This window comes from Bos indicus, chromosome 19 (assembly GCF_029378745.1).
Source record: "Bos indicus isolate NIAB-ARS_2022 breed Sahiwal x Tharparkar chromosome 19, NIAB-ARS_B.indTharparkar_mat_pri_1.0, whole genome shotgun sequence".
NCBI lineage: Eukaryota > Metazoa > Chordata > Mammalia > Artiodactyla > Bovidae > Bos > Bos indicus.
The window spans coordinates 15,855,550-15,881,476 of NC_091778.1; the positions used below are offsets into that span (position 1 = coordinate 15,855,550).

The 25,927-nt window shown below is 52.3% G+C and overlaps 1 protein-coding gene across 2 annotated transcripts; it reads left to right on the forward strand.

The window, feature by feature from the left end:
* The first annotated feature begins 58 nt into the window (after nt 1-58).
* Nucleotides 59-25,729, forward strand: MMP28 (matrix metallopeptidase 28). Of its 2 annotated transcripts, none has more exons than XM_070772645.1 (8): nt 59-412; nt 11,293-11,372; nt 11,587-11,774; nt 18,031-18,255; nt 21,162-21,407; nt 22,800-22,949; nt 23,278-23,445; nt 24,631-25,729. In XM_070772645.1, exons 1-8 carry the CDS (start codon nt 311-313, stop codon nt 25,023-25,025), a joined length of 1,554 nt encoding a protein of 517 aa, XP_070628746.1. In that variant the 5' UTR covers nt 59-310; the 3' UTR covers nt 25,026-25,729. The 2 variants fall into 2 exon arrangements, with proteins under 2 accessions (XP_070628746.1, XP_070628747.1); XM_070772646.1 differs by lacking the exon at nt 59-412 and adding an exon at nt 445-660.
* Nucleotides 25,730-25,927: the final 198 nt, after the last annotated feature.

Here is a 25,927-nt window from a genome sequence, read left to right on the forward strand (position 1 = left end):
GTGGAGCCTGAGTGCCGGGGTCCCGCCCCCTTCCCCCCCCCTCCCCCCCCCCCCTCGCCTCCAGGTCCTGAGCCCTCGGATCCGTGGGCAGGCACTGCAGGGCTGGACGACCTCGAAGCCGGCTTGCGACGAAGCGCTGCGGAGGAACCTCCCGGCGCTCGGAGACGGGACACAGGCGAGCCCCTGCGACCTTCCCCTCGGCGCTGGGCCGGCGCAGCGCTGGAGCGTCCGCGGGGGCCCGGGCGCGGCGGACCGACGGCCGGCGGCCCCACGCCGCGTGCCCGGTGCCCCGCGCAGGGGCGGCGGCTACATGGCCGCGCGGGTCGGCCTGCTGCTCCGCGTCCTGCCGCTGCTGCTGTGGGGCGGCCTGGACGCCCAGCGCGTAGGCCGGGAGCTGCGCCGGGAGGCGGAGGTACGCGGTGAGAGCCGGGCGGAGAGGGTCCGGGCGCTGGGGACCGGCCCTAACTTTGCAGTCAGGCCACCCAGCCGCCCCATCTGCGCTGACCGTCGGCGTGACCCTCCCTTGTCCTCCTCACCCTTCACACCTGCACGCGAAGAGCAGCATTCTCTTCCCTCCCACCCCATCCTGAGCCCGCAAGCCGGGGCTGGAACCACACGGACACGCGGATCCGCACTGGGTTCCCAGGACACGGGGAAGGGGTCAGCGATAAAATGGGGTAGACAGGCAAGAACTGAGGGAGAGGGGACTCCCACACCCTAGTTTGGGGCGCAGCCACTGTCCCTCACTGCCTAGGCTGGGGAGACTTAGCAGTTCATTCATCCGACGCCCAGAGGCCTCCCGAGTCAGACGCTCCTGAGACTCCCGGATTGGTGGGGAGAGGGTACCGCTGGCTGGCCCCGAAACGGGGCAAAGCTCTGGCTCCCTGAGCTGGTGCTGCCGCTGACCAGCTGAGACAGGTGAGCGCCCAAGCTCAGAACTAGTTTCCCATCTCTAAAATGGGTAAGAGGAGCACACTCTCTTTTTTTTCTTTGCCCGGCATGTGGGATCTAAGTTCCTCAACTAAAGGTTGAACCTCAGCCCTTGACAGTGAAAGCATGGAGTCCTAACACTGGACCACGGCAGAATTCCCCAAAGTAGCATATTCTTTTTAAAAATAATAACAATAATTTTTTATTTGTTTGTTTTTGGCTGGGTCTTCTTTCCCTGGGTTTTCCTTGCTGAGCCGGGCTTTTCTCTAGTTGTCGTGTGCCGGCTTCTCCTCATTGCCTTGGCTTCTCCTGTTGCTGAGCACAGGATCTAGAGAGCGGAGGGGTGCAGAGGGCTCCAGTAGTTGCTCGGTTCCCAGGCGCTAGAGCTCAGGCTCAGTAGTTGTGCCACAGGGGCTTTAGTTGCTCCCATGCATGAGGGATCTTCCTGGATCAGTGATGGAACCCATGTCTCCTGCCTTAGCAGGCAGATTCTTTACCCCTGAGCCGCCAGGGAAGCCCCAAGAGTAGCAAACTCTTGAGTTGTTTCTAAGGAGCTTTAAACAATGCTTCAGGACTGAACTTGAGAAAGGTGGGTGGGGAGGTGGAAGTGACCCTTAAAGATTTCCCATCTCATTTTTCCTCCCTTGGACTCAACTGCTTGGTGTGGGTGGGACAAGGGGAACTTTTTGTGAAGTGGAGGTAGAGATAAATTTGGGGCGTCTATCGTCTAGATAAAGGTGATTGTAATAATATATACCAGTTTCATTTCTTTCTTCCCCATAGAAGCATCTCTGTATGTGTTTTTTTCTCTTCCCTGGATTAGAACTGAATGAAGTCTGCTATTTTTAAGGAGTAGGGATCCAAGTTAGTTTTAAATGACTGAGCCCAGCACTCTGCCTTGAGACTCTTACTCCTCTAATAGCATCATTCCTGCCCGGAAACTGCCAGATGCAAGCTTCTCAGTATCCCTACTCCCCTCCCCTAGAAGAGGGAGAATCTCCAAACATAAGAACCCTGCAGAATGAGGAGGGCCACCTCCGAACCGCTCTGCCTTCCACCAGCCGGCTCCTATCACTGCTCTGAAATATTTGGAAATGGCCCCGCATCCACGAGTGTCCTCTTTCCAACTCCTTCACTCCCTCCCCTTCTAAGCACTGGTCTCTTGCTCTGTGCTCTCTGCTTTTGCACATTCGAGAATCACTTTATTTCTCTGACTTTAGTGTCTTACAACATCAAGTGCAGAGTCCTTCTGGCCCCAGGAGAAGGCTTCCGTGGACCAAGCCAAGTCTTGTTAAGAGTCCCACCCCACCTCCTCCCAAGTCCAGGTCCCGGGCAATCCTTGGCAGGAGAACAGAGACCGTTATCACTGCCGCCCAAGCCTGTGGTGGCCCCAGATGGAGAGAATTTCATCTTGGAGTGTGCTTGGGAAACCTAATATCTAGCAGACTGAGTCTCTTTCATCTGTTTAACATAATTGAAGGGAGGAGATTTTTTTTGTTACCTCTGAGAACAAGAGATATTTTTAAAAGCATGAAGAACTCCGGAAATGTGCAATAGGTGTGGTCCATATATGCATAAATATATATGCAAAGTGCGTCGTGTTGGTATGTCTGTATGTGTTTCTGTATATGATCAATTGCATGGGCTTCAGTGTCAGACAGACCTATGTACAAAAAACCTCAGGTAAATTATTTAACCTCTATTAAGCCTCGGTTTTCTTTTCTGTATAATGGGGTTAGTAATGCCTATTCCATAAGACTTTGGTGTGGTTTCATGAGATAATGTATGTGAAATGCGTTCTAGGCTCAGCACAGTGCCTAGTATGTAGAAAACAGTCTATCAAAGAAAATTGTTCTCAATGTTGTTCTTGTTGGTGTTATCTTAGAAAGTTGTGACCCCCTGGACCATAGCCTGCCAGGCTTCTGTATACTAGGCTCCTCTATCCAGGCAAGAGTGGGTTGCCGTTCCCTTCTCCAGGGGATATTCCTGACCCAGGAATCAAACCCAGATCTCCTGCCCTGCAAGCAGATTCTTTACCATCTGAGCCACCAGGGAAACAGAGCCTCAAATTAAAGTCCTGGTTTGGTGACTAGTTCTCCTAGAGCAGTAACACAGGACAAAATATGTAAGGCAACTATTTTCAACATTTGACAACAAGGCTATAATTCCTAAGAGATGGTATTGCTATAGCTACGTTACAGATTACTTCAAATTTCAGTGAAGTAAAAGAACCATTTATTGTGTTCCTAGCTACTGTGGGTTAGAATTTCAAACAAGGCCCATCAGGGCAGCTTGTCTGTGCTCTGCAGTGTCTGGAGATGGAACCATCTGAAGGCTGCTTACTCACCTGTCTGGCAGTTGCTGCTTGCTGTCGGCTGGGGGCCTCAGTTCCTCTCCGTGTGGGCCTATCCACGTGGTCTCTGCTTGTGGGCTAGTTTGGGCTACCTCCAGACACGGCAGTGGGGTCTCCAGGTTGAGTGTTGAGAGAGAGAGAAGAGTAAGAGAAGCAGAAGGTGTATGTCTTTGTGACCTAGACTAAGAAGTTTCGTGGCATCACTTCTTTTTTTTTAAAGACTTTATCATTTATTTTGGCTGCGCTGGGTCTTCCTTGCAGCGTGCAAGCTCTGTGTTGCAGTGTATGGGCTTCTCTAGTTGTGGTGCACTAGGGCACCCAGGCTCAGAAGTTGTGGCACACGGGCTTTGTTTCAGTATATGGGATCTTAGTTCTCCTACTGGGGACTGAACCCCAGGCCCCCTGTGTTGGGAGCCTGCGGTCTTATCCACTGGACCATCAGGGAAGTTCCCATAGCATCACTTCTGCTCTGCTCCGCTGACTGGAGCCCCAAGCCCCGGGTGGAAGGGAGGAAACTGAAATCCCGCAGTTGGTGGGAGGGGTGTTGTAGTCACATTGAAAGGAGAGCACGGGAATGGGAGGCGTTGTGATCATTTAGGGAAATACAACCATTCACAGACAGGAACCCCCACAAAGTGAGCCTCCTGATCACCCCAGCTCTCTGCAGAGGTTCAGTTCCCTGACCACAGTGCAGGGAGCCAGTTCCCAGACAAAGCCCAGCAGTCCTGCTGAGCTCATAGGCAAAGGTCAGAGTTCTGGAGATGGAAGGAGAGGCACAGCGGAAACATGCTGTGTGATCTTAAGCTTGTCGCTTCCCTTCTCCACTCTGCAGATTCCTTTTCTGTAAAACGAAGGAGTAAAATTTCTTAAGTGACTTTTAAGGTTCTCTCCAGCACTACCCTTCTTTACCTTTGGTATTCCTGTGCCTCTGCGTGTACATGTGCGCATGTTTCATATTCCTATGGCCATGTCTATCCATCTGGATGTCTCTGTGTGCATTTTTTTTTTTTAATTTGAAAATTTTTGGCTGCACCGGGTCTTCCTTGCTGCATGTGGGCTTTCTCTAGTTTAGGTGATTGGGGGCTGCTCTCTATTTGCAGTGTGAGAGCCACTCATTGTAGTGGCTTCTCTTGTTCTAGAACACAGGCTCTAGGGCATCCAGGCTTCAGTGTTTGTGGGCACAGTCTTAGTTGCCCCGCAGCAGGTGGGTTCATCCTTGGCCAGGGATGGAACCCGTGTCCGCTGCACTGGCAGGCAGATTCTTAACCACTGGACCACCAGGGAAGCCCTGTGTATATTCTTGTGCCCTGCATGCATGGCTCTGTGTGTCCCCTGTGTGCACACAAAGACATAAAATAAAGGGTTTTCCGGAGGGGGGTTTGCCTGGGAGGGGTCTGACTGCTTACAAAGCTGCATTGTGAACGAGGTCATTGTTGCCCGCTTAGGAAAAACCAGGGCTGCTCAAGTAGGAAGCGCCTCCATTGCTGAGTTGCCAGACGGAGAGTTAATGAATGACATCACCACCCCGGCCCCCCTCCCATTCCCAGCCAGGCCCTGTCCTGTTCTCGGGCAGCACAGACTGTCCCAAGGGATCTGTCTGTCTACCATGCATTGCTTGGACTTTCTTTAGAACAACCAGGCAGTGTGTCCAGGACCTGCCTTCCATATCTGTGTAGCTACTCCCATGCACGGGTGCAACAGGGAGCTGGGTAATTTGTCTCTCTGGGGAGACTTTAGAGCTTCTGTGGAATATCCGCCCCCAGATGCAGTATCTGTTTCTCATACCCTAGAGCCATTTGCCTGACTTCATGTGAGTCAGAAACCCAGAAGCCCGGGTGTGGAAGCCGTTCCCAAGAGCTCCGCTCTGTGACTCACAGGGTGCATAAGAGGCTCTCAAGGGTCTCAGAGGACCAAGAGTTGATGGAAAAGCAGTTGGAGTCTGAAAAAAACAAGACATCTAGTGACAGCTGGATGGTGGAAGCAGGGACACAGAAGAGAGAGACTATTGGACAACTCTCCCTAAACACAACCTTCGTTAGTGCGTTGTTTTAATATTTTTATATTTATTTGGCTGTGCCAGGTCTTAGTTGCAGCATTCGGGATCTTAATTCCTTGTCCAGGGATCGAACCCAGGCCCTGTGCACTGGGAGTGTGAAGTCTTAGCCACTGGACACCAGGGAAGTCCCCAAGTTGGGACATTGTTTTATGCCTTAAACTTAACCCCACATCCAGTGAGGACCATGGCTGCTCCGTACAGTCTGGTTATTTGACATTAGAAAAAAGTACAATGTGGGATCTGGCTGGAGAGTGGGCAGCTAATGTTTTCCAACTTCCTTGAGGATGGAAAGTGAAAGAAAGCATGGGGATTACGGTAAGAGGTATCTAGGTTACACCGAGACAGAACTCTGTGAATACTGAACCAGAGACAAGGGAAAGGGGGAGTAGAGGAAGGGAGTCAGAAGAGAAGGGGAGGTCTTCACCCAAAATAAAGGAAAGGGGCCCAGCTGGTCCCACTGCCCTGAGGCCTTCAGTAGGTTCCAGAAGTCAAAGCAAAAGCACTGAATTCTGGAAGCAGATGTTTGTCTTTGTGAAGAACATACTTGAGCGCTGTAGAATCCCTGTGGCTTGTCAGATGGCCCCTTTGGATGTCATGGGAGATGTCATCCCAGCCTCTTTCTTGAAAGCCAGAGTTCCTTGCCTAAGCAGCCTCTTCCCTCTGCTCCTGCTTGCAGAGGAGACAGAAGGAATCAAGCTAGAAATGCCCCTAGTGTTACCTTTTTTAATCTGAGGGCCATCTCCAAGGGGCCAGAGCAGGCTGATCCTTCAGTTTTAAGGCATCTGAGTCACTTGTTTAAATGTGAAATAAGACTTCCTGGGATAGGTTTTCAAGAATTTGGATTCAAGTATGAGACCCTGTGGACTTCCCTGGTGGCTCAGCTGGTAAAGAATCCGCCTGCAATGCGGGAGACCTGGGTTCAGTCCCTGGGTTGGGAAGATCCCCTGGAGGAGGGCATGGCAAGCCACTCCAGTATTCTTGCCTGGAGAATCCCCAAGGACAGAGGAGCCTGGAGGGCCTATAGTCCAGGGGTTTCAAAGAGTCAGAGACAACTGAATGACTAAGCACAACACAGCATATGAGACACTGTACTCCCTTGAAACTTTTCTCATCTTTAGAATGGGAGTAACAATACCTGTCCTGCCTATGTTCTTGTGAGGTAATTGTGACGCTCAAGGAAAGTGAGATGCCCTGAAAACTTTGCAATAGGCAAGGGCTCCCTGTGCTCCTGATGACCAGAAAATATGTTTCTTCATGGGACGTGCCAAGAGAGGGCTTGGGCTTCCCAGATGGCTCTAGTGGTAAAGAACCCACCTGCTGGTGCAGGAGACATAAGAGACACAGGTTTGATCCTTGGGTTGGGAAGATCCGCTGGAGCGGGGCATGGCGACCCCCTGCAGTATTCTTGCCTGGAGAATCCCATGGACAGAGGAGCCTGGCAGTCTACAGTCTGTAAGGTCACAAACAGTCAGACACGACTCAGACACGACTGAAGCGCCTTAGCATGCAGGCCAAGACAGAATGTCAGCTATCACCCCCTGCATCTTGACTTAGCTAATAGGGCTGCAGATGTATTGGATGACAAGCAACAATCACACAGAGTCCCTATAGAAAGATTAAAATCAAGAGGAAGCATAATATGAGAAGGAGAAGATCATAGGTAAAGCCATGTGGTTTCTTCATGAGCTTGCCATTTTGCAATTTTCCAAGTTGTTTCATATTTGCTGCTGCAGTTCTTTTTTAAATTATTTCTTTATTTGGCTGTATCGGGTCTTAGTTGCCGCACATGGGATCTTCGTTGCAGCCTGCACGGTCTTTCGTTGCGGTGCACAGACTTTTCTCTAGTTGTGGTATTCGGGCTCAGTAGTTGTGGCTCACAGGCTTAGTTGCTCCGTGGCATGTGGGATCTTTGTTCCCTGACCAGGGATCAAACCAGTGTTCCCTGCATTGTCAGCCAGATTCTTAACCAGTGGGCCACCAGAGAAGTCCTTGCAATTCTTTGATATGGAAGATGTCCCGGCCACTCTGTGGGCATGAGACTGCGAGCTGGTCCTTCTTCAACTCATCTACCAAAGGTCCCTTCCAGCAATAAAGTTCTGTGTCTGTAAAGGGGAAAATAACATTTTTAATGATGCAACTATCATAAAACCTTCCCAAAGCTTCCTCTTACTGGATTTTCACAATGCTCCTGTGAAAAACATAAGGCAGTATTCCTAACCCCATTTTATATTTTGGGGCACAGGAAGGTTAAGTAACTCTGTCGGATAGTTCACACAGCTAATGAGTTGCAGAAGCAAGACTACAATAATAGAAGGAACTGGCGTAGATCTTAGCTGTAATCAAATCCCCTCACTTTATTTCTTTTAATATTTATTTATTTGGCTGCACTGGGTCTTCGTTGCATCATGTGGGATCTAGTTTCCTGACCAGGGATCCAACCCAGGCCCCCTGCTTTGGGAGCATGGAGTCTTAGCCACTGGACCACCAGGGAGGTCTTACAACCCCCTCGTTTTATAGAAGAGGAAACTGAGACCAGAGAGGCACAGGACTTGCTTAGGGACACACAGTTCTCCACAGCACCAAGAATAAAGTTCAAGTGCTCAGTCCAGGGCCCTTGCCTTGCCCGGCTCATGACTCAGAGCTCTGGGATTCATTTGCTACACCTCACCGCTAGTCTTGCCCTGCTCAGAAATGGCCAGAACTTCCCCTTCCTTCAGGCACTGGGTGGGCTGGGCTCTACACACCCTCCCAGGACAAGTCAGGACAGATGAAGGACTCGAACCCCTGGAATTCTGATCCCTCTCGGCTTTCTGGGTCCGGGGAGAACCATTTTCCTCTTTCTCAGACACCACAGCCACTCCCAGGGCTTTACGGAGGCGACTCCCCAGGAAAGCGGCCCCAGCCCTGAGTGAGTGGGTGAGGCAGGCTGGCACAAACTTTGAGACCTGAGAGGGTGAATCATGGAGGCACACAGCCCTCCAGCTTCCTCTTCGTGCAGCTCCAGCCCTGGGCTCCATGGGGGACATGACGGGGGGAGGACAGGGCAGAGAGAAAACCCGATGCGTGAACCGCGAGGCAGAGAGGAGCCCCGGGGCATGGCCTCCGTGAAGGGGGATGGGGTGATCTCAGGTGCAGCTCAGGGCGCCCCTGAGAGCACACAGCACAGCCCCCCAAGCCTACGTTTTCTCCGGGTGTCTCTTGGCCACGCTGTCACCTGCGTGAGTGCATGCTAAGTCGCTTCAGTTGTGTCTGACTCTTTGTGACCCCATGGACTGTAGCCCGCCAGGCTCCTCTGTCCATGGGATTCTCCAGGCAGGAATACTGGAGGGGGTTGCCATGCCTTCCTCCAGGGCATCTTTCCGAGCCAGGGATGGAAGCTGCTTCTCTTATGTCTCCTGCATTGGCAGGCGGGTTCTTTAGTGCCAGCTGGGAAGCCCCTCTGGCCCTGCTCCCCTACTCTTTCTCCCAGGCAGAGAGGGGAGTTTCTCTCAGCTTTGCAGGAGGAAAACTGAGGCAGGGCAAAAGGGGCACACAGAAGGAGGTGAGGGAGACCTGCAGGAGCAGAGAGCATCTCAGCCCTGCCTCCTCCTCACCCTGAGATGTGGGGCTCCCTCCACTTGACAGAACTTGAGGACACTCAGTATTAAGGGACCCCTGCCTGTAACTAAAATATTTTAAAATATGTGCATATTGAACACCCCTGGAGGAGGCAATGGCAACCCACTCCAGCAGTCTTGCCTGGAGAATCCCACAGACAGAGGAGCCCGGCGGGCTGCGGTCCATGGGGTTGCGAGGAGTGGGACACGACTGAAGCGACTGAGCATGCATGAATACTAAACATAGAATAACTATAATGGAGTTCTGAAATCCTGATAATCCCCATTATAACATTTCGGTGCTTTTATGGAAATATAAAGTGTCAGATTCTTAACATTTCTTTTACTCATTCTTTCGGTGTCTCTTGGCTGGTGTCCTGGATACTTGTGTGCTCTGCCTGCTGGAAATTCAGCTCTGCCTTGAAACCCACAGATTCCCAAAGAGCAGGCAGCCCAGGACTTCCCCTTTGAGAGACCCCTGAAAAAGCCTCCAGCCCCATCCTGCCCTCCACCCACCTTGCCTGCCAGAAGTACCAGGCGCTGGCAGCCCAGCCAGGAAACAGGAGACGCCGCTAGTCCACTTCCCCTCTCTCCTCCCGCTCTGTCCAAGGCTTCATAGTTCCAGAACCAGAGCCAACTCCCTGATAAGGGCTGGGTGGGTTTGGGGGGAGGAACACAGGAAGTGCCACCCTGTTGGCCTGTGACTCAGTCTCTCCCAGGTCACTCACTCAGCAAAACCACTTCTAAGGAAACATTAATTCCTCCCTGGCTTCCTGCAGAAAGCCACTCTTTCCACCCTGCCCAAGGGAGAGGGAAGAGGCATGGAAGAGAACCAGGCACCTGGCTGGAGTGAGGCAAGTCTGAGATGGAGGGCCTGATTAACAGAGGCACAACTGCCCTGTTCACAGCACTTCCTGTCTCGTAGAGGGGTTGCTTTCCACAAGTCTCTTGTTGATTTCCCCACTAAGGTCGATCAGGCAGATCAACTGTGTATTGCATGTTCACTATATACCAGATGCTAGATGGACAGTACTGTATTTAATCCTTCTGAGAATCCGGTGGGGTTATTTCTGTTCTCACACTGTGGGTGAAGAAATGGAAGCTCAGAGAGGTCCTTGGCCACCCAGCAGACTCATGGTGGGGAACAGATTCTTGATTTTAAGCCCAGCGGTTATTCTATAATGCCACACTAGTTTAAGCCATAGTCTTCCACATTAAGCCCCTAGAGCTCCTTTAATCCAAGGTGCAACCCCAAACAGTGTACTTATGCAAAGAGACTGGAGAAGGGAATGGCAACCCACTCTGGTATTCTTGCCTGGGAAATCCCATGGACAGAGGAGCCTGGTGGGCTGCAGTCCATGGGGTCACTCAGACACGATTTAGTGACTAAACCACCACCAACATGCAAAGAGAAAGAGGGAAACGGTAGTGCTGAAATACCAATAAGTTAGCACAGAAAAACAATAAAATGGACTTGGAAAGAGTTTGTCTAGAACGAGGGTTCCTTATGGAACAGGGCTGTATTGAGAAGAGGATGAAGAGGTTGCTGGAGATCGAGGTAATGAAATCCACAAAAAGGAGGTGGGATACCTGCAAAGGTTTAGGGGCTGCTTACTTAGTGTGATTTTGTTCCCAACTTGTATCTTTTCCTTGAAGCATCAGCTATGACTGGAGTTGATCTGAGTTAAGAAATACAGCAAAGAGAACAAGACAGAAAATTGTTTCTGGATAGGTAACATAGCAAAGAGGGATAAAATGAAGAGTCGATGTGTCTATATAAGAATTCAGGAGCTGAGGTGGCATTTTTTTTTAATCCATTGATGGGACTTTATTCCATGAGAAGGGCAAATAGGAAGCCCAGTGCCTCATTCGCCTGAGGGGCTGGACTGGTGATAGGTATGGGCAGTGAGTCACACACTTCTCTCCACTGGCCTCCAAGAACTATATCCACAGACATCCCTGGTGGTCCAGTGGGTAAGACTCTGTGCTCCAGTGCAGGGGGCCTGGGTTTGAACCCTGGTCAGGGAACTAGATCCCACACGCTGAAACTAAGGGTTCATATGCGGCAACTAAAGATCTTGCATGTTGCAACGGACACCCAGTGCCGCCAAATAAATAAACAATAAATTGTTTTAATAAATTAATTGGAAAAAGAACTATATCCAGCTCATCAGTGGTGGCCAGGAACTGAGTCCAGGTTCTGACTCTGATGCCAGGATTCTTTCTCCTATAGCTGATAGATCCGGTTGGGAATAGGATGAGCCTAGACGTGAAGTCTGTGCCATGGACCCTGGGAGACTCAGGAAGGGGAAAGGATGCTACGTTGTGGGGAAAGCTGATGTTCGTCTCTCCCCCAGGCATTCCTGGAGAAGTATGGATATCTCAGTGACCAGGACCCCAGTAGACCTTCCTCCACGCAGTTCAGTAACGCCATCAGGTAAGGCAGAGGGATGTGGAGGACTTGGTGATGCAAAGCTTCGGTCACCTCTGCTTTCCTCCTAGAAGGCTGGTCTCCCACCTGTGCCCAGGAGCTCGTGCTCATGGCTCCCTCCCCTGTGTCCCACCGCCTGCTATCTCCACGGAAGCTCCCTGCCTTCCCCTGCACCAGCCAGCCTCCTGCTGTGGTCCTTTATCTCAATTGCTCCTAACAGGGAGTTCCAGTGGGTGTCCCAGCTGCCCATCAGCGGGGTGCTGGACCCCCCCACCCTGCATCAGATGACGCGGCCCCGTTGCGGGGTGGCAGATACTGACAGCCAGATGCCTTGGACCGAGAGAGTCAGCGCCCTCTTTGCTGGACGCTGGGCCAAAATGAGGCGTAAGAAACGCTTTGCAAGGCAAGGTGAGTACTGTTAAAATCTGGGTGGGTTGGAATTCCCCGGTAGCCAGAAAAGCACTTCTCAACCTCAGACCAGGCTCTGTCAATAACCTCTCTTCCTTAGGGAGGACAACTGGGACCTCTCAACCCAAAGCTCATGTTTGTGAACACAGACATTTAAACCAGAATGATGCCTACATTGATGAACTTTCATTGTGCAGTATTTTCCAGAGCAAACTGCATCAAGCCCACTTGATTCCTTCATCAATTTGCTATGTATGGCAGTTAAACCATCGCCATTTCCTTTTATATTTGACTAAAGTTGTTTTCATCCAAATCGATTCTTTTTTCATAAGAATTGTTCAACAAAGATGTGATTCATCGATCAGTTTTATGTTGCCTGTGGTACTTTTATCTTTTTTACAGAGTTATGGAAATACAATTCACATACCATACAATTTACCCACTTAAAATGAAAAATTCAGTGATTTTTAGTATATTCACAGCATTGTGCAACCATCATCACAATCTCATTTCAGAACATTCCCATCATCTCAAGAAGAAACCCCATCCCAACAAGGAAACAGTCTGTAACATCCCCCTGCCCCCCAGCTGTTGGCAACACTGATCAACCTCCTTCCTGACTCTTCGAATTTGCCTATTTTACACATTTTCACGTCACAGTTTCTGCGATTGTACTTCTCTTTGTGTAGTTTTGGGATTTTTCTCCCCTTCTTTTTCCTCCTCCACTTTCTCCTTCTTTGTCCAAATCTAGTCTTCCAGGATCAGATGTTACAGATCTAAGATTTATGAAGAAGATATGGTTCTTGTCAATTCTTCGTCAATAACAAGTTGGACAGTGTGTAGTTTTAACGTCTTGTCTGTACTAAGTCTCATTTTCTCTGATCAGTTTTTTGCAGTTTTCAAGATTTCTAACAAGATGAGGTTGCTCAGTCAGGTTCTCATCTATTATTAATTTTACTATGAGCACTTAGGGCCATTGCCTCTTTTAATTTGCATGAATGACTTTGGCTGACAATACCCATTAGGAACAGAACAGAAGGCATGCTGGTTTTTCTTTTTATTTCTTAGCTGATTTGTAAGGAAATTGTGGGCCGTTGCCCTCAGCTGTCGGAGGATGGGTGTTTCCAGGTGTTTGCCAATCTGCTGCCACTGTGTCCACATGTGCGGCCCCTCTGGGTGCCCAGTACTGCCCGAACGCATTCCTGGTAGAACAGAGGAGCAGTGGGGGGTCTGGACTCTGCGGTCAAGACGTCCTCAGAGTCAGCATGTTCTGCAAACCCCCCTGCTTCTGGACAGCAGAGGGGAAGGATGAGGCAGAATGGAGGAGCAGTGTGAGCTGGAGCAACATTCCGGAATGGATCTCGGGCTCTGAGTTTAGCTGTGTGACCTAGGCTGTGTCACTTGGCTCTGTTTGCTCACCTGAAACATCTGTGAAGGAGAGGCCCTGACTGCCAAGGGGAAGGGACTTGTTGTGAGAATACAGTGGAAAATGGGGCCCCAGACAGTCTCAATAGCGACACGCCCAGGCTAGAGCTGGTGTCCCAGAGAATTGAAGCGATGCCTCCTGGGCACTCAGGACACCTGAGCACAGGGATGCTGCCTCCAGGCAAGCATCTCATCTTCTCTTGCCCCAAGCGAGGAACTGATGGAGTCCATTTATCACTATCCAATTTGAAGCGTTCTTTTTTTTTTAACTTTCTATCTTGTATTGGAGTATAGCCGATTAACAATGTTGTGATGGTTTCAGGTGAACAGAGAAGGGACTCCGCCATACATGCAAAGGGACTCAGATGTACATATACATGTATCCATTCTCCCCCAAACTCCCCTCCCACCCAGGCTGCCACATAACACTAAGCAGAGTTGCCTTTGCTATACAGTACATCCTTGTTGGTTATCCATTTTAAATACAGCAGTGTGTCTATGAAAGAAAGTGAAAGTCTCTCAGCCGTGTCCGACTCTTTGCGACCCCATGGATTAATTCTCTAGGCCAGAATACTGGAGTGGATAGCTTTTACCTTCCCAAGGGGATCTTCCCAACCCAGGGATCGAACCCAGGTCTCCCTCATTGCTGGCAGATTCTTTACCAGCTGAGCCACAAGGGAAGCCCCAGTGTATCCATGTCCATCCCAAACTCCCTATCTCCTCCCCCCATCTTTCTCCGCAGCAACCATAAGTTTGTTGTTTATGTCTGTGAGTCTCTATCTGTTTTGTAAGTTCATTTGTATCATTTCTTTTTAGATCTACGTATAAGGGATGCCATACGATCATTCTCCTTCTCTGTCTGACTTACTTCACTCAGTATGACAATCTCTAGGTCAACCCATGTTGCTGCAAATGACATTATTTCATTTTTATTAATGGCTGAATAATAGTCCATCGTATATATGTACCACATCTTCTTTATCCATTCCTCTGTCGATGGACATTTAGGTTGCCTCCATGTCTTAGCTATTGTAAAAAGTCCTGGAGCATTCCTTTTGAACATCAATCCATACTAAGGCACCTCCTTCCCCATCTCATTGCCTGACACTGTCCCGCTCTGTCCAGACAGCAGTGGCCAGACTAGACAGAGAATTTCCCTCTGGTTCACAGCAACTTGACTTCCTTTACCTCCTCGGTGGGAAGACGTTCCCTAGAATGGAGCTGTGAGCATGGCAGGCAATGAGCGCTTCCTATGCCTTAGGAAAGAAAATGTAATAATTAATGGGCTTCCCTGGTGGCTCAGACAGTAGAGAATCTGCCTGTAATACAAGAGACCCGGGTTGGATCCCTGGGTTGGGAAGTCACCCTGGAGAAGGAGATGGCAACCTACTCCAGTATTCTTGCCTGGAGAATTCCATGGAGAGAGGAGCCTGGTGGGCTACGGAGCCTTGATGATGTGCCAAGGATGGATCTACATGGATTAACTCATTTTATTCAATAACAACTGTATGAGATGGGTCCCCTTATCACCCTCAGTTTACAGATGGGGAAAATGAGGAACCAAGAGTTTGGGCAACTCTCCCAGGGCCACACAGTAGCCAAGCCTTCTTGTCATTGGGAGGATTAAGTGATCACCAGATGTGAAAAACCCCAGAACATGGGTAGGTGCATAAAAAATGATGTGGGTTTCTAGGCCAGTGACTTTCCATGAGGTGGATGAATGCTGTACTGATGAAGTTGGGCTCCACGGTTGCCAGATAAAACACAGGATGCCCATTTAAATTTGAATTTCAGATGAACAAGTAATTGTTTTGTTTTCACATACTTATACTAAAAAAAAAGTATTTGCTGTTTATCCAAAGTTCACATGGATCTAGATGTTCCATATTTTCATTTTGCTGAGTCCAGCAACCTCATTCCAAGCACCCAGTCCCCTCTGTGCCTACAGGCCTGATTTTCAATGCTCCTGAAACCTCCCAGAGCTGATGCAGGTGAGGGCCCCGGGGGATGTATCTGGGGTATAAAAGGAAGGAGCGGGGATACTGGCTGAGCACCCGCCACATGCCAGGCAGCTTCGTGTTGCTTTTCCATTTGCTATTTCACTTTTACCAGGAGGTGAATCTTACCAACACCACTTTGCAAGTAAAGAAACTTAGGCTTGGAAAGATTCAAATAATGTGATATTCGAGGTTGTAAGCAGAGGCACTGGGATGCTAACCCATGTTCTCTCCATAATGTCAGTTTCCTGTTGGGAATCAGAACTTCAAGGTCCTCCCAAGCAAGGAGTCTAGCTCTCTGCCCTTCCGCATCTCTTTTCCCCTCCCTCCTTCTTTTTGGATTTTGGGGCAAAAGTGTAGGGGGTGCGAAGCCAGGTGCAGCTGGTGGCCTGAGGGTCACCATGGAAACCAGCCTGCCTGGCCAGGAGTTTGGGATGGGGATCCAAAGTGGCCAGCCTGCTCAGAGGACACACACCTAGAAGAAGACGGGGGATAAAGGCTCAGGCTGCTGGCCCAGTGGCTCCTTGCTCCCCTGCCCCTCACCCAGCTCCGCTCCTCAGCACAATTGGTCATCTTCTCTCAATTCCCATTTCTGTTTGCCCTCCCTAGCCTCCCCATTTCTTGCCCACGGAGTGAGGGGCTCCCGTCGCTGAAAAAAGGCAGGAGGAGCTGCCTCATACTTTTCTAGAAGCTTGAAGGTGGCAGGGGAGAGTCTGAGAGCGGCTCATGCATAGCAGGGTAGGGAGGAGCCCAACACCAGCCTGTCCGGTGCCCAGTGAGAACTTGTCAAAGAGAAGCGTTCCTGGCATAGAGTGAAGCCTCAGGCAGCGCCTCTGGACTCCAGGCCTTCCTCTGCCCTCCTGGGCCCCCTCCCTTCCTTAGATCCTTCCCTCTTCCCTCCCTGAGGGTTGCTCACTGGCTGGGAGAGGTTGGGTGGCTGCCAGGCCCTACAGGCCCAGGAGGCAGCCTTGCCTTGCATGGAGCTTGGCTCCGGGGTGGGAGAAGGGACAGTCCCTCCCCCCGCCCCGTGGGGCGTGGAGGGGTGGAGAGGAGGGAAAGGGCGTTCAGCTCTTCTGCTCTCCAGAGAATTCAGGAGAATTTCAGCTCTTGCAGGGCCCCTGCTGTGATGCAAAGAAGCGATGTTTAGGCAAATTTGTAAGCCTTGAGTCTTAGCCAGTGTGCCTGCTTATCAGTGTCCGGGCCTGGGCTCAGGGCCAAGCTCCACTAGTCACTCATTTTTTTTTTTTCTTAAGAGGTTTTATCTTTATTTTTTTCTGTTTTTGTTTGTTGTCTTTTTGGCCATGCCGTGCCACATTCAGGATCTTAGTTCCCCAACCGGGAATCAAACCCGTGCCCCCTGGGTGGGGAGGGCAGAGTCTTGATTCCTGGATGAACAGGGAAGTCCCTACTCACTCATTCTGAGTCCCTTCCTCCTGGTCTCAGTCTCTGCAAAACAGAGAAGAGAGATGGATAAGGAGATGGCCAAACACCCATGACTTCACGCCTTCTACCTGGTTCAAGCAAGGACAGCCCCAGGACAAAAGGACAGGAGGTCTGCACCTTCACCTGGTCCCCCCTCCAAGGAGAGAGGGGGCTGTCCTCCAACACAGTCAGGCCTGCCCTGCCCACTCGTCACCCATGCTCCAGGAAGTCTGGTCCATTTGGGACAGGTGTGAGTGCTAAGTCGCTTCAGTTGTGTCTGACTCTTTGCGACTATAGCCCTCCAGGGCCCTCTGTCCATGAGATTCTCCAGGCAAGAGTATTGGAGTGGGTTGCTGTGCCCTCCTCCAGGGGATCTTCCCGACCTAGGGATCAAATCCTCATCTCTTGTGTCTCCTGCATTGGCAGGCAGGTTCTTTACCACTAATGGGGGACACTGAGACCCAAAAGACAACGTGAGTAAGACAACGTGATTCGATTCTCTTGCACTCCCAGGAGTCCTGCCTTTGAGCCGTGAGTCTTCCACTTGGGAGTCACAATTTCAGTCTCCGAGCTTGCAGGGCTCAGAAATAGCCCATGAAAAATTCTGGGAGCTGGACCTTCTGAGCACCCTGGTCCTGGGTGCCCGATGAGCTGCAGAGGGACTTGGTTGACTGGGGACACAAGCAAGAGGCCAGAGTCTCCGGCCTCGGGGAGGAACTGCAGTTTGGGGCAAAGGAATAGGAACTCTTCGCTGAATGGAAATGGAAAAATTTGTCTTTGTCAGTGACAAAACACACCCTTTGTTCTTATTTGTTTTCACCTCAGAGCTCTGCAGAGTCCCTGAGGAAGTGAGGGGGAGGGCCGGGGGTCAGAGAAGGACCTCAAATAAATGGGCCTTGTGGTCTCTTGTCAGCGCCAGGCCTGGGGGCACGGGAAAGGGGAGACAGCAGGAGAGTGAGAGGGGTGGGGAAGAGGAGGGGGAGAGGGGAGTCGCGGTTGTGGCCCCTATGGCCCCCCTTCCTCCGCCCCCACAATAAGGAGGGGCTGGGATCTGCTACCAGCAAGAGGCACAGTCGGTTTTCAAGCTTAGTCCAGACGCTGGGGAAGATGACCCCAGACTCGAGAGTCCTTGGGGTTGGGGACCCTTCCTGAGTCGAGGCTCCACATCCCCCATCACACGGGGACCTCCCCAGGCCAAGCCACTGGACTAGGGACTGTGCAGGATAAGGGTCGCCTTGTCAATCTGAGCACAGTGTCTCCACCAATGGGAGGCTTCCCGGGGCCAAGGCTGTGTCTCCTTCACCACTTCAGGGACTTCCCGGAGGAGGGCCCATCTCCCCATCCAAAGGGCCCACGGGGCCAGCCCCAGGCCCTGCAGCAGCTGTGACTGACGCAGCCTCTCTGGGTGGCAGGCAACAAGTGGTACAAACGGCATCTCTCCTACCGCCTGCTGAACTGGCCCCAGCACCTGCCCGAGCCCGCAGTACGGGGGGCCGTGCGTGCCGCCTTCCAGCTGTGGAGCAACGTCTCGGCGCTGGAGTTCTGGGAGGCCCCAGCCACAGGCCCCGCTGACATCCGCCTCGCCTTCTTCCAAGGAGACCACAACGACGGGCTGAGCAACGCCTTCGATGGCCCAGGTGCTGACACCGAGCCTCTATCCTACAGGGCAGGAGGGAAACCCCCAACTAGGAGAGGCAGTCTGGAGAGAAGGCAGTGGAGGGTTCGCTCTTCCTTCAGGTTTGGCCAGCCTGCAGCTCCCTCCAGAGAACCCTCAGTCTTCCCACCTGTAGAATGGGAACAGTGGTCCCTACTTTCTTAGGCGCCACATGGCTGACGGGTTGGTCACATGAGGTTCTGCATGGAAAGTGTTTTGCAGATTCTAAGGAGTATTATCTCTACTGGGAGAACCTCTTGGGGTCCTGTCCTCCATACCCTGCCTCTTGTCAGGCCAGTGCCTCTCTGGTTCCCCAGGAGTGGATGTTCCCTCAGACCAAGGCTCTAAAAACACCTGGAGGCCACCACAGCTGCACCCCTACTGTCCCACCACCCACTGTACAGTCACTGATGCAGGGCAAGGGATATTCTATCCTCTCCATGCCAACTGCTTCACATATTCATAGCCCAGACTCTTCTGTTTGGCCTCAAAACTAAAGGCTTACTGCTTTTAGTTATAATGTAAACTGCCCTCATTCCAGTCTGCCCAGCACTGGCCTTCATGACCTGAATACAGGTTATCTGTGTATCTCCTCTCGGCTAGGGAGGCAAGGAGACCTCATTAGACCCCTTCGGGACTTAAGCCCTTGTGTGGCCTGGGAACTTGGGCCCCCACCTCCCCTGCACCCTCCTACTTTCCATCAAGCCCACTCTGAGCAAAACCCACTTCCAAGCCCTGCTCCTGGGACTCAGGGTAGGACTAGGAGAAATCCAGGCTTTACAAGAATCCACGTGTACCACTCACATGTGTTTGCACATAACTCCCTTCACCCACAATATCGCCATGAGACGCTGATAGCTGTACCCAGGTGGAGTCTGGTTACTAAGACAGCACTGGACTGGGAGTCAGTTCTCTGATTTGAAACTGGTGTTCATTTGAGTTTATGTCTTCTCCCTTTGAAACCCGCCCATCTGTCTTCCAGGATTACAGTGAGGGTTGCACAGTAAGGGCTTACATGGCTCAGAACAACTTGAGGCATGTTCAAAATTAGAAGCAAGTATTCCTCCTATGTTGGCTTACCAGTTGGCACTAGAGGTAAAGAACCCACCTGCCAATCCAGGAGACATAAGAGACGGGTTTGATCCCTGGCCAGGAAGATTCCCTGGAGGAGGGCATGGCAACCCACTCCAGTATTCTTGCCTGGAGAATCCCGTGGACAGAGGAGCCTGGCGGGCTACAGTCCATAGGGTCACAAAGAATCACGCGCACACACACATTCCCCCTCAAGGCCGTCTCTCCATGCCCCAGGAGGCTCCTTCTAATGGCAACGTCCCAACTTTTGTTGGGAAGCCTGCTGGGAGTCCTCCCTTAACTCATTGTTGGGAGTCCCTGCTGGCCTGGGTTCCAAGAAGGCCATGTCAGAAGGACTTTCAATGGGCTTCTAAGCCAGCAGCATTGCAGTGCTGTTTGCTGACCCTTGGGGAAAGTGAATTCTGAGGGGGTAGGGCTCTAGAAACTACAAAACTGCCTCTGGACCCTGTTATAAGCTTGAGAATGACTGATCCAGCCCATCTCCCTCTGCTCATGCCTATTACAAGCAGGGAAGCAGAGACCCACAGAAGGCCCTGGCAGAGGGAAGGTAAGAATAAATGAATGCAAGTATTTTTTTTTTTGGCTGCACTCGGAGGCATGCAGACTCTTAGTTACCTGACAGGAGTCAAATCCTAACCACTGGACTGCCAGGGAATTCCCTTTTATATACTTCTTAATAAAGAAGCCTGCAAGGAGATCCAACCAGTCCATTCTGAAGGACATCAGCCCTGGGATTTCTTTGGAAGGAATGATGCTAAAGCTGAAACTCCAGTACTTTGACCACCTCATGCGAAGAGTTGACTCATTGGAAAAGACTCTGATGCTGGGAGGGAGTGGGGGCAGGAGGAAAAGGGGACGACAGAGGATGAGATGGCTGGATGGCATCACTGACTCGATGGACGTGAGTCTGAGTGAACTCCGGGAGTTGGTGATGGACAGGGAGGCCTGGCGTGCTGCGATTCATGGGGTCGCAAAGAGTCGGACACAACTGAGCAACTGAACTGAACTAACACCTCCCCATAAACACACCGAGCACCCAGATGAAGAAACAACAATACCAATACCCCAGAAGTCTCATTATGCCCCCTTCTGGGGTAACCACTGATCCCTAATCCTAGATCTCTTCGAAAATAAGCAGTAGTTATTACCCACAGCAGGGTCTAAGTACTACATGTGACATACGCGTGCGCCGTGTGGTGTGCTCAGTCGTGTCTGACTCTGCGACCCCATGGACTGTAGCCCTCCAGGCTCCTCTGTCCTTGGGGATTCTCCAGGCAAGAATACTGGAGTGGGTTGCCGTGCCCTTCTCCAGGGGATCTTCCCCGCCCAGGAATCAACCCGTCTTTTATGTCTCCCGCATTGGCAGGCGGGTACTTTAGCACCACCTAGGAAACCCTATGGGCTGTGCACAGATGCCTTTTTAATCTTCAGAACAGCCCCGCGAGGCTCGACTCTCTTAGTCAACATTCTCATTTCTCGAATCTAAAAGCTAAGACACAAAGGCCTTAAGCTATCTGCCCAGGTCACGGCAGCTAGGATAAGTGGTTAAAACCAGGACTGCAAGCCAGGCAGTTTGGCCCCATGCTCTTCGCACACCACGCTGCCTCCGAGGCGTCCAGACCCACAGCCTAGTCATCTGTTCGTTGCTCCACACTTCCGCCTCTGCCAGACTCAATTAGGAGGGAAATCACCCATCAGAAAAGCCGCCACACCCACGCCAACGGCGTTTGCGCGGGGTGGTGGGGGGGCGGGGGGTCGGAGGCGCGGGCTGCCCCTGACCCTCCGCGCCGCCTGCAGGAGGCGCCCTGGCGCACGCCTTCCTGCCCCGCCGTGGGGAAGCGCACTTCGACCGAGACGAGCGCTGGTCCCTGAGCCGCCGGCGCGGCCGCAACCTGTTTGTGGTGCTGGCGCACGAGATCGGCCACACTCTCGGCCTGACCCACTCGGCCGCGCCGCGCGCGCTTATGGCGCCCTACTACAAGAGGCTGGGCCGCGACGCGCTGCTCAGCTGGGACGACGTGCTGGCCGTGCAGAGCCTGTATGGTGAGACCCTCCGGCGCGCACGCCCCTGCGCCCTTACCCGCCCCCTGCGCCCCACCCCCCACCCTCCCGGGACCCCCAAGGCTCGGACGCCGGCTCTTCAAATAGGATTCCCCCCTCCTAAGCGCAGGAAACTGGCTTCCCCATCACTGGTCCTTTCCGATCTGCAGCTTCAGGCTCGCCTCAAAGAAAAACCTCATCTCCCGCTCTGCTGCTTCCCTATGCCTGGTCTCTAGCATCCCGACCCATTTCTGGGCACAGCTCTCCTCTGCGTGCCAATTGTCTGTTCCTGCCCAACCCCCGGCCGCGCAGTAACTCTCATACGCCTCCACCAACACCCTCCCCCCGCCCCCCCATTATTCTTGCTCCCAGCTCCAGTGGCTCATTTCGAAACTTTCGCCTCCACGACGTTGATGCCCACTCTTCCCACCCAACTCCCGGCCCCTCGCCCCTGAGCCTGGGTCTCTGCCTGGCGGGGGACTTAGACAAGGTCTTCCCCAGAATGAACTGACCCGTGCTGTTGCCCGGCGACTTATCTGGACCCAAGGCCTGCCTCGGCCTGGGGGGCTGCGTCCCTGAGTACGTGGGGGCGGTGGACAGGGCCAGGATCCCTGGGATCAAGTCTCCGTTTCACATCAGACTAGCAGTTGCTCATGGGCAAAGCATTTCCTCTGTTAAAATCCTCAATTTTACCTTAAAAAAAAAAAAGGAGGGGGGAATAATTTAGGCCCTGCTTACCCCCCACAGGGTTGTTTGTTTTAGTGCCTATGAACATGCTTTGTAGCCCAAGAAATCTACACAAACATAATAATAGCAGCTGATATCTTATGAGTGCCTACCATGGGCCAGGCACTTAACAACACCCAAGAAGTAAGAATCTTTTTATCCACAAGTGAAGAGAATGGGGCTCAGAAAGGTTAAATAACTTGTCCAAGGTCACACAGCTAGGAAGGTGCAGACCAGGATTCAGGAACTAAGGCCAAATTCTAAGCTTGCTGGACTCTGCCTCCTTCTCACAAGTGAAGTGCAGTGATGTAATGATCACTGCCATCATCATCACAGCCCGGGCCCCCGAACTCTGTGCTCCTGCTATCTGCATTGTCCAGGACTAAGAGGACCCTCTGCCCTTCTTAGTTCCAAGCCCTTGTTTGTTTCCCCACTCCAATTTTACCCTTTCACAGACTGTGGGGTAGGAAAGAGGACTTATGAGTTTGGTGCTATAGTTAACACCAACAACCAAGGATAACTCTTAACCCGCAGCACCCACCCCTGCTCTCCTTCCCTGCACCTGTCAGATAATGAAATGAACCAAGGGGGAGGTCTTGAGCTCTCAACACCTCCCCCCAACCAGTATGTGTTCTTTCCTGCTTCGCTCCTCCTCCTCCCCCTACCAAGGGAAGCCCCAGGGGGGCTCAGTGGCCATCCAGCTGCCGGGAAAGCTGTTCACTGACTTTGAGGCCTGGGACCCCCTCAGACTCCAGGGAAGGCGTCCAGAAACCCGAGGTCCTAAATATTGCCATTCTTCCTTCGATGCCGTCACTGTAGGTAAGATGGTCCCACCGGTGCCTCGCTTTCTTCTTTCCTCCGCCCAGCATCTCCAGGGGTCTCTGGAACTGAAGTACAAGGTTGGAGGGTGGCAATTATAAAATCCAGAAATCCCAAGTCACAAGCATTCCTCAGGGTAGCAAGCCCAAGCCAAGCAAAACCCTGCTCCCTCCTGCACTTTCCCTTCTGTCCCAGCTGTGTACACGGCATCCTCTCTGCTCGGTCCCTTCTCATCAGTTTGGGAAGCTGGGCTCTAGGGAAGCACCTGCCCTGGAAGGAAGGCAGGAGGCTGACGGTCATTCCTCAACTCTCTCTTGGCTCCGGGCAGACGGACAACAGCGCCTGTACGTTTTTCAAGGGAACCAGTTCTGGGAGGTGACAGCTGACGGCAACGTCTCAGAGCCCCGCCCACTGCGGGAAAGGTGGGCGGGGCTGCCCCCCCACATCGAGGCTGCCGCCGTATCATTGGAGGATGGAGACTTCTACTTCTTCAAAGGTACCAGCCCTGGGCAGAGGAGAAAATTAAGTACTAGCGGGGGAGGAATCTACCCAAGGTCAAAAGAGTGTCAAAGGAGTCTCGCTTGCAGTTTGAACCAGCGGCCCCAGAAACTCTCCCAAGAGATTCCTCTAGTGATGGATTGGGAGGCACATGTGCCAAGGTTGTCCCAAGAGAGAGGGTGAAAGCGTTTCAGAGACGAGGGAGGCAGAGGACAGCTCTGAGCTCTGCAATACAGCAGAAGAATGAATCTTCTTTAGAAACCTAGCTGTGTGAGGCTGGGCCTGTCACAACTCATTGTTGTTCAGTCGCCAAGTCATGTCCAACTGTTTGTGACCCCATGGACTGCAGTCCACAGGGCCTCCCTGTCCTACACTATCCCCCAGAGTTTGCTCAAACTCATGTCCATTGAGTCAGTGATGCCATCCAACCATCTCCTCCTCTGTCATCCCCTTCTCCTCCTGCCCTCAATATTTCCCAGCATCAGGGTCTTTTCCAGTGAGTCAGCTCCTCGCATCAGGTCGCCAAAATATTGGAGCTTCAGTTTCAGCATCAGTCCTTCCAGTGAATATTCAGGACTGATTTCCTTTAGGATGGACTGGATGGATCTCCTTGCAGTCCAAGGGACTCTCAAGAGTCTTCTCCAACACCACTCTTGGAGCTTGAATTTGTTGAATGGGGAAGAGAATCCCTCAGCCTTGTTGGGAAAGGAGGATTAAAAGGACATAATGTCTGAGGAATGTGCAGTATATGACATGAGAAAATAGAGTTTATTCATTGATTCAACCAATGCTGAGTGCCTTCTGCACACTGGGTTGGAGGTGTTGGGATACAGCAGTGATCGAAACAAAAATCCCCACCCTCACAGAACTGTTGGTAGTAATGGCATTGGAGAAAGCCCTTGGCCTTGCGGGGAAGCCATTACTCACCTGGGAGGGGCGTGCTTCCTGCCAGGGGTGGGGAGGGGCCTTCAGCGCTCCCCGCCCTCTGCTGACACCTGCTGGAAGTTGAGGCCACAGCAGTTCCTCCTCTGCGGTTTATAACTGATCCGTTTTGGTTATCATGAATACTAACCACCTGGGGCTCCAACTTGATGGGGAGTAGGGGTGTGGGGGGACAGGGGTGGGGTATAGAGCCAGAGGGCGAGAGCAACCAACTCACCCTGGCTCTTCCCACATCCCACAGGGAGTCGATGCTGGAGGTTCCGGGGCCCCAAGCCGGTGTGGGGCTCCCCACAGCTGTGCCGGGCAGGGGGCCTGCCCCGCCACCCCGATGCTGCCTTCTTCTTCCCTCCTCTGCGCCGCCTCGTCCTCTTCAAAGGCACTCGCTACTATGTGCTGGCCCGAGAAGGGCTGCAGGTGGAGCCCTACTACCCCCGAGGCCTGCGGGACTGGGGCGGTGTCCCCGAGGAGGTCAGTGGCGCCCTGCCCAGGCCGGACGGCTCCATCATCTTCTTCAGAGACGACCGCTACTGGCGCCTCGACCAGGCCAAACTCCAGACAACCACCTCGGGCCGCTGGGCCACAGAGCTGCCCTGGATGGGCTGCTGGCATGCCAACTCGGGGGGCGCCCTGTTCTAAAGACGCCTCCCACCTCTTAGCGAGCGCCTTCATGGCCAATGTGTGTCCCCTGCCCCAAGGGCAGACAAGCCTCTGAGCCTCCCCGCAGAAGCCCAGGCAAGAAAGGTAGTCTGCATTTGTTCCCTGGAGGATGTGTTTGTGCTGTCAAGACATTGCATTCGGGATCTCATTTCCCAACCAGGCCTCAAACCCCTTTCCCCCTGCAGGGGAAGCGCGGAGTCTTAACCACTGGACCACCAGGGAAGTCCCGAGACATTGACCATTGTGGGATCAACTCAACGAGAAGCTAAAAAGGGTCCCAGACCCCATGGCCCTTTCCCCAGGGACTCATTCCTCCCCAGGCCTTGGGGATTTTGTCTCTGCCCCAAAGGTGCAGTTCCTGTCCCCGAGGCCACAGCACTGGACAACCAGGAAGGCTGCCAAACTCAGCAGAGAAGTTGGGACACTTTCCCAGACTGTTCCTTCCCCTCAGGACCTCCTGACTTGGTCCCTAGAGAACTATGTCTTATTTAATCAGAGGCCCTGCCTGCAGGAAGCTTGCTTGTATGGTTTGGGTACCAGAGTCTCAAACCTCAGGAGAGTCAGGACCCAGAACAAGGAGACCAATGCAGACCTGCTGGGCCCTGTTTTTTTTTTTTTGGGGGGGGGGTTGTTGGAATAAAGAGGTGCTCCCAGCGAGTGAGCAGGGGAGCAGCTTCCTTGGACCAGTGTCCAGTGAGAGCAGGTGGTCATGGATGCTGGGGAGGGGGCAACCATGTTCTTTTTCCTAGCCGGGCCCAGTGAGCTGTGCGTGTGTATAGTCCAGATGGGGAGAGGGGGCCTGCCGCTCTCTTCAAAAAGCAAAATGTCCTTCACCCACTCACCCTCCAGGCCAGATGGAGAACCCTGTGTGGCCGCAGGAT

Coding starts and splice junctions, on each gene's coding strand:
- MMP28 (XM_070772645.1), top strand. CDS start 311: ATGGCCGCGCGGGTCGGCCTGCTGCTCCGCGTCCTGCCGCTGCTGCTG. Junction 18,256..21,161: donor CAACGCCTTCGATGGCCCAG/GTGCTGACACCG, acceptor CGCCGCCTGCAG/GAGGCGCCCTGGCGCACGCC. Junction 23,446..24,630: donor AGACTTCTACTTCTTCAAAG/GTACCAGCCCTG, acceptor CACATCCCACAG/GGAGTCGATGCTGGAGGTTC.